This window comes from Perognathus longimembris, chromosome 11, assembly GCF_023159225.1.
Source record: "Perognathus longimembris pacificus isolate PPM17 chromosome 11, ASM2315922v1, whole genome shotgun sequence".
NCBI lineage: Eukaryota > Metazoa > Chordata > Mammalia > Rodentia > Heteromyidae > Perognathus > Perognathus longimembris.
Genome location: NC_063171.1, coordinates 42,282,720 through 42,291,141, shown reverse-complemented (window position 1 = coordinate 42,291,141; position 8,422 = coordinate 42,282,720). Strand labels below are relative to the sequence as shown.

Below are 8,422 nucleotides of genomic sequence, written 5' to 3'. Positions count from 1 at the left end.
TCAGCAGCAGCCCCCAGAGCCCTGGCCACAGCCAGAGCCCCCGGACTGCTGGCCACTGCCTCGATCACAGGAGCTGGAGCTCCTGCGCCGGCAGCCATGGTGGGACCTGCGCCTCCTGTGGTGGCCCAGGCAGCAGCCGCCCTCAGAGGAGCTGGGCCCACTGCATCCCCCAGAGCTTGTAGCACAGCAGGAGGAGGCTGCAGGCAGACATCCTCCTGGGCTCTTTGGGGGGCACTTGGGTGAGGGGCACTTGGGTATTGGGCACTTGGGAGGGGCCTGGGCCTGCTGCTGGTTCTGTTGGCAGGACATCTTGGTGGCAGTCAGGGAGCCTGGAAAGATCAAGAGAAAAGGTCAATGCAAAAGCCTTAGGCCAGTGTCTCCATGGAGAAGGGTTCTCTAAAGCCCCTGCTTCTAAGATGGGCTGCTTCCTGAGCTGTGCTCTTCAGAAAGAAAACTGGAAATGAATCTGCAAGACCTGTCCTTCTTTGCTTCCAGAGGAGAATGCTGATGTTTCTAACCTGGACCCAGGTCCTCTGTCTCTACAAAACCCTGAAGCAACATCACTGTGTTAGAGAATGATGCCTAGAGAGTTTCTTGGGCATATGGCCATCTCTTAGGAAGAGAGGGGTAGGGAATGTTCTAAACCAGGACTCTGACTGCACAGAACTTCTGCTGAGTCCCACGGATTTTCTTTATACTCTATCTTCCTTCTTCTCATATCTTCTTCCTGTGATTGTCACTTCCCTTCCCTCTTCCCAACTGAAGTTTGGGCTTCTCTCTCACACATATTCCCAGCTGACAATCTATCCCTTGCTACCTACTTACAACGTACAAAAGAGTCAGGAGAAGGAGAGATGGCTGTCCTTGAGGAGGCTGTGGATGAAGAGCTCAGAGCAGGGGCCCTTTTATCCTGTGCAGGCTTCATGATGCACAGCCTGAGCATTCTGTTGCTTTCCTCACCAGGGGTGGTGATGATCATCGACTCATCACTGTGCCCTCACTCTGATGTCTAACAAGAGGAAATCAGGAAGTCAGGAAGTCTTCATCTCAGGCCTGCTAAGGGCTCCCATCCAACCTTCTTTCCAGTATTTACTTACCTTACATTTCTTTTTTTTCTCTCAAATTTTTATTATCAAACTGATGTACAGAGAGGTTACAGTTTCATACGTTAGGCATTGGATACATTTCTTGTACTGTTTGTTACCTTGTCCTTCATACCCCCCTCCCCCCTCCCCCTTACCCTTCCCCCCCCCCCACGAGGTGTTCAGTTCACTTACACCAAACAGTTTTGCAAGTATTGCTTTTGTAGTTGTTTGTCTTTTTTATCCCGTGTCTCTCAATTTTGGTATTCCCTTTCAATTTCCTAGTTCCAATACCAGTATACACGGTTTCCAATATACTCAGATACGATTACAGAGATAGTGTAGGTACAACCACAGGAAGGTGATACAAGAACATCATCAATAATAGAAACTACAGATACACATGGGACTTTGAAAGTAGTTACAACTGTGATATAACAATTGTCTCCATAACATGGAGTTCATTTCACTTAGCATCATCTTAGGTGTTCATAAGGGCATAGCTATTGGGCCTTGTGATGCTCTGCTATGACTTGCCTAAACCTATACTAATTATTCCCAATAAGGGAGACCATAGAGTCCATGTTTCTTTGGGTCTGGCTCACTTCATTACCTCACATTTCTTAACCCAGGATCTGCCCACAGGCTTTGCTAGGAAGAAACCATATGTGAATGAATATGACCCTTTTCTCTTTTTGGGTAGCTCTTGATCTATCAGGAAAAAGATGGAGATATTAACATGTATGTAAATACAGAGACAAATATCACATACTAAATGCTGTAATACAACTGTGTACAATGTTTGCAAGCTTGAGGTCATATATTTGTTATTAGCCTTATTTCACTCTACATGTAACCTAGTATATCTCATGACCACCTAGGAGGAGCTAAGACCTTGTTTAGGTGATATGGGACCCAAAGAAGATTTCTTGGCACCTAGGAATCCAATCATAGGGCTCTTGAAAAGGGGGAGGTAGAACTGAGTTCATGTTTGATGAATAGAACAATTTAATGCAGACAACAATATATGAAGTTTGTATACACATATGAGATCTACTCACATAGCTGTCACCTTTTCTCATTTGAAGTTACTATTTGTTTCTTATGCTTTTTACAGAAAAATAACTGCCAAGAACTCAAGCAAAGCATAGTCATGATATTGGGATGCTAAGCCTTTGTAAACTCTATTTAAGTTATAATATTTTTATTAACCTATACTACTTACTTTTTCTGACATAGGGCCTATTTGTTTAGGGCCTATTTATAAGTGTGCAAAGCAATAACCTCTTATTTTTCTGATAGGAGAAAATGAAGGATTATTTATAAGACACCTTAAATACTTTTACAGTTAGTGTATCTTATCCTTCTGTGAATATCAAAGCCTATATGATTTGGTTACTTGTTTTAGAGAAAGAAATCATATACGGGGATTAGTTTCTCTCTCTCTCATTTTACTTCTCTGGTTCTCTCCTTTGAGATGTAGACATTTTATTATTTCTTTCCTTAGATATGTGTGGGACAAAGAATTTCCCTTGGTTTGAGGAAATGGTAGCTCAGGATGGCAAATGGCAAATAGAAGATAGGATGATGGACCTTACCCTTGATTTCCTTTCTGACTAACATTATTTGTTGTTCCACCAACTGGAAATTGCTCAGATGGAGGCCTTCACAAGGATGGATAATGAGAAGGTCTTTCTGACATGCTCCATGGAAAATATTGCCAGCTTTGCCAGTGTTCTAGGCTTGGAGAAAATGCAGGGTAGGAAATGGGCATAGCCTGAGGCGGCAACCACTTTCAGGGAACTCTGGGCTTTATGCAAAGACTGGCTGGTATAAAATCTTGGCATGAGAAACCACCTATTGTTTTCCCCAGCCTAGTATTTGTCCTGAACTTCTGCTATGAAGTGAGTGTTTATGTCTCCTCAAAGTCATGTGTCAGATTCTAGCCTCTTGTGTGGTGGTATTAGGATGCTAAGCCCCTTTAAAGCATTTGGGCCATGAAAATGGGGCCCTCATGAATGGGGACTAGCATCTTTAGAAAAGATCCGTCTAGGCCTCAGTGTCAAGTGAAAATACAAATAGAATTTTGTAGGAATGTGGCCTGGGAAGAGCCTCTCACTAGAACTCGAACTTGCTAGTACCCTGAGCTCAGACTTGTAGCCTCCAGAACTGTAAGAAATAGATTTACATTGTTATGAAGCCACCTAATTATTGGTATTCTATTATAACAGTCCAAATGACTAAGGAAGGCTCTAGGTTTTTATGGTCGGTAGTCGCTTTCCTCCCTCTTGGAATTTGTTCTCACTTAAGTAATTTATTTCTGTAAGTTTTAATTTGGAAAATGTTTTGTGGTGCATGGGCTGGGCACCATGGATTGAACTGGGAATATGTTTTGGAATAGGGAGAGATGACAGTCTAACATGGAATTCAGACACTGAGAGAAGGGTAATAGGTGCCAGGATGTGAGCTCCCAGCTCTGTGAATCTTGTCTGAGTGAAGGTTTAGGACCCGCTGCGCAAGTAAGCCTTTATTGTTCATATTTTGTAATTTTCCATATGGAAGGAGCCATTTTAAACCAAATAGGTGAAATCTTGAGTCAGCAGGGGATAGCACTTGAAAATTCATCCTCACACACTTTGACAAGCTCCACATGAAGGCACTCAGAAATGATCAGTGGAGAATTTGCTTTCCCTCCGGAAATGCAAGTCACCTCCTGTTGGATTTTTCTCTGCTCCTTCCTGGACTGTCTGGCTCTGACTCTTCAACACCTACTACTTCTAGTCTCTGATCCTGGAGGAGCTGCTGTCCTTCCCTGGACATGTAGGGATGAGCTGGGCAACATCACAGGGCCACCAGTGCCAGAGGTTGCATTCCATTGACAATAGGTATATTGGGATCCAGAGACAGAGGAAGCGCAGCTGGGTCTGGATGGGTGAACCAAGGAGGAATTCTTGACTTCTTAATTCTTTCAGCTGTTATAGAGATAGGCATGATGCTTTTCAGGTTAACCTCCTTGGTGACATTTTGCTTAGATCACATGTGACAAGCCAAATGGTGACTCTTCTTCACAACCAATCAGAGCTGTCAGTTCAAGCCTCTCTCACCACCAAAACAAGATCTACTTGGTAACACTTAGCTGAGTCATGCTTAGGTAAGAAGAGAGGAAAAATGTGAATGTGAATGTGAATGCTGCCTTTTATTAGTACTATTATTATTTTGAGATTGAATTACCTACCATAAGATTATAAGATACGTGGAAAAACTTCTATAAGTCTGGGAAATTTCCATAGCAAGTTTCAACTGGTAAATTGATTTGTTTTCTCTTTTGTTTTGTGGATGCTTTTATGAAGACATAGAGTTTTAGACATCCATGCTTCATCATTCTCAAGTTGGTCTTCTTACTTGAAAATATTTGTTCCTAGTTTATCGTCTGCTCCCTGAATACTCCATCAAAAAAGTTTATATTTAAAAGAGAGTCACACCTCTATTTCTAGATTTTTTGTTGGTTAATTGGAGGTAAGAGTCTCTGGGACTTTTTGCCTGGGCTAGTCTCAAACAATCTTAGATCTCAGCATCCTGAGTAGCTATGATTACAAGTCTGAGCCACTGGCATCCAGTTGAAGGGCTTTACTCTTACTAGGTCTGTACTCTATCACTTAAGCCATGTTACCAGCCCTTTTTTGCTTCAGTTATTTTCTGGGTAGGTTTTGTGTTTTGGCTTGCCTGGAGCTTCTCTGAGATCCATGACACTTCTACTTACATCTCCCCTGTAGCTGGGATCACAGGCCTGAAATTACCATAATATGGCTTGTTAGTTGAGACAGAGTCTTATTAATATTTTTCCAGGACTAGCCTCCAACTATGATCCTCCTGATCTCCGCCTTCAGAGGAGCTGGCATTACAGGCCTGCACCACAAGGTTTATAATTCTGAGATATGCAAGCCATGTCATCATCACTGAGAAGCTTCCATATTTATACAAGGTGGGTGAGAGTGAGATTTTTCCTGTTTGATTGAGCATTAACAAAAACAACTCACAACTTGTAAAGCGCAGGCACTAAGATCCCACCACCTTGTAAATGGAGGTTGCAGAAGCCCTTCTGCCATCACTTCCCCTCCTGCTATGGCACATAGGATGAGTAAACTGACAAAGTGATGACAAGCTTCCCCAGTGGAGTGGAATGTGGGGCTTTCCTCTTACGTTCCACATGGGGGAGGAGAACAAGCCATTCCTCCTAACCTCCCTCTACCACAAATGAAACAAATCTCAAAGGGCAGACATGAACTTAAGGGAAAATAAAAGGGGAAAGTTAAAAATAGGGAGACTGATATTTTACCTCTGTGCCCCATCAGTGGACTCGTTGACTAGTACTCTGTGGCTGTGCTAGAACATTGCTAAGAAACAAGGAAGGGAGAATAGAAGATGAGGAGAGAAGCAGCCAGAACCCACTAATTGACATTGCAAGAGGTCATGAGTTTCCCTGAGCAAAGTGGAGAGTTTGGGACGCAGCTAGGCCAATGCTGTACTGCCATGGTCCCTCCAGGTGTGAAGCTAATAAGCAGAGCCTTCCCATTGTACCCGATGGGGCTGAGGGTTCAAAGGAGGGTCTAAAGAGGTCAAATTTTTCTAAGTGGGGTTACTGTGCTACAAGGAGACCCTGTGTAAGACTCTTTGAAGAAATTAGTCATGCCAGGCATGCTGGCTCATGCCTGTCATCCCAGTTGCTTGGGAGAGGATGGTGGTTTGAGATCAGCCTGGCGGAAGAAGGAGGGGGGAGAAAGTGATTGACGCTCCAATCTCAACCAATGAAAAGCTGGAAAGCTGGGTGAGGGGTTTACTTAGCTACAGGGTAGACCATAGGTCAGGAGGATTGTGGTCTGAGATAAGCATTGACAAAAACATGAGATTTTACCTGAAAAATAATGAAATCCGAAAGCGATGGGGGCATCGCTCAATGGTGGAAAGCCTGTCTACCAGGGTCAAGGCCCAGAGCTCAAATTTCAGTACCACATGAAAGCAAGAAGGAAATGAAATCAGTCAGGACCTTTACCTGGGCCTGGGCAAAAAGACATTTTAAGTAACTGATGATCGACATTCAAAATATCTGGGTGAACATCTTGAGAAAGGTGTTTCTGGCCCACAGAAAGCCCAGTCTGAACCTGATCATTAGGTTCTGTCTCTTGTTCATAGACAGCAGGATCTAGTGGTAGGGAAGGAACTGAGGGAAAAAGCAAAATTTTTAATGAGAAGGTATCTGGGATGTCTCAAGAAGGTCCAGATATCTATTTCTTAGCCTTATGGACTTATTCTCACCCTCTCTCTTCTTCTCATTCTTCTTTTTTGTAAAATTAATCTATACCGATTGTACAAAGTAATGAATACAAATGCTTTGATTATATGCCTCCTCCCTTTTACCCCCATTTCCCCCTCTACATCTCTAATAGTTCCCCCTTTGGTTCTCAGTGCTTCTCTTTCTTTTTCCTTCTTTCTTTTTTCTTATTTTTCATAAATTCTTATTGCACATTAGGCATGGTAATAAACACACAACTCATGATGCAGTAAACACATCTAATCCTGAACGATTACCATAGGGTGCAGGTTGAGCTCGCTGTGCAGTGGGGCAGCCAGACAGGCAGTCAAAGCACTATGATTCAGGACGTGGAGAGCTGTAAAGAGCATGTGAGGAGTCCTCAGGCTCAGGGAAGAGCTATCGAGTATCAGTCTTGTGTTTGGATGTTGTCATTCGCTATCACTTGGGAGTGGTCAAGATGAAGCCAATGGCTTGTCAAATGGACCTCAGGCATGCTGTAGGAACAGCGGGTAGTGGGATGAAAAGCCCATCTTCAGTCCTGAGGACACTGAGAGGAATTAATGAAACAGAGGCAGAGAGGAGGGGACAGATAAAGCTGATGTCTGAAAGTGGAGTGTGATATATATTAGCAGCTGGAGACCCAGTTACTTCTGGCTTTGTTCCTTTATTTCTTCAGGTTACAGCCATTCCAAGGTAGATTTATTTGAGGAGAAGAGGCTAGAATGGAATGTAAGGAGAACACCATGGGCCACATACATTATAGTTAAAAACCCAACCTGAGAGGTGATGTGTCAGGGTGTCACTCCCTATGTGATTCTAAGTTTCAGGGTTAGGTCAGAGAAGGACATGATTCATCTAGGCTGGAATAGTCAGAGCTGGAATTTACCTGAAAGGTGAATTATCATTGACTGAAGATTTTAAAAAGTCATAAATAAATGTGGCAGTGATTTTGTGTATACCTGATATAGTGGAATTGATGGGCTATAATCAGTCTGTAGAATTTGTATCCTTACATAATACATTTATTTTAGCCTATAACACTTGTACACATAATGGGTTTTCATGATGACATTTTCTTACATGTATGAGAATTGCTAGTTTCCTCATCGCCTTAATTAGTTCCTGCTATACTTGAATATCTTTTCTAAAAACTTAAATTCTGCCTATGAAAGAATACATACTGCATTTATCTTTATGAGTCTGACTTACTTTACTTAATATGATCTCCAATTTTCCTGCAAATGACATAATCTTGTTCTTAGCTAAATAATAAGTGCTATATGGTATTTATATATACATATACACATAATACTCCATTATGCACATAGTATTATAAAATAATATTACACACATAATACTATATAATACACATAATAAGTGCTATATTATGTGTTTATGTATGTATAGACACTATATATAGATCTCTCTATATTATATATATCACATATATCTATACCACACATATATACCACATATATATCATATACCACATATACACCATATATATATATATATATATCACATTTGATTGACCCATTCAAATATTGATGGGCACCTAGGCTGATTCTAAAATTTGGCCATTTCTGAACCATGCTGCCATAAACATAGGTGTGCAGGTAATTCTACTATATTGATGGCTTTGATTCCTTTGAGTAGATACCCAGGTGAAGTATATCTGGATCACATGGTAGTTAAGTTTCCTGAGAAAGCTCCATGCTAATTTCCATAGTGGCTTCACTAATTTACATGCCCACCAATGGCATATAAGGGTTTCTTTTTCCTAGATATCCTCACTAACATTTTTTTCTTGTTTTCTGAGTGTGGTGAGGCAAAATCTCATTGTAATTTTGATGTGCATGTCTTTTATGGCAAAGGATACCAAGCATTTCTTCATGCAGCTCTTAGACATTTGTATTTCCTTGAGAAATGTGTTCATTTGCCATTTATTGATTGGATTATTTATTCCTGTTTGTGGGTTTTTTTTTTTTTTGGTGTTCTTTATACATTCTGACAAATTAATAGCGGTGGA

The 8,422-nt window shown here is 41.6% G+C and overlaps 1 protein-coding gene across 1 annotated transcript; it reads right to left on the bottom strand.

Moving 5' to 3' along the window:
* On the bottom strand, positions 1–309 carry LOC125360043 (late cornified envelope protein 3D-like). The gene has a single exon (XM_048358007.1). The coding sequence runs from the start codon at positions 307–309 to the stop codon at positions 1–3; it is 309 nt and encodes a 102-aa protein (XP_048213964.1).
* Between the last annotated feature and the right edge of the window lie 8,113 nt (positions 310–8,422).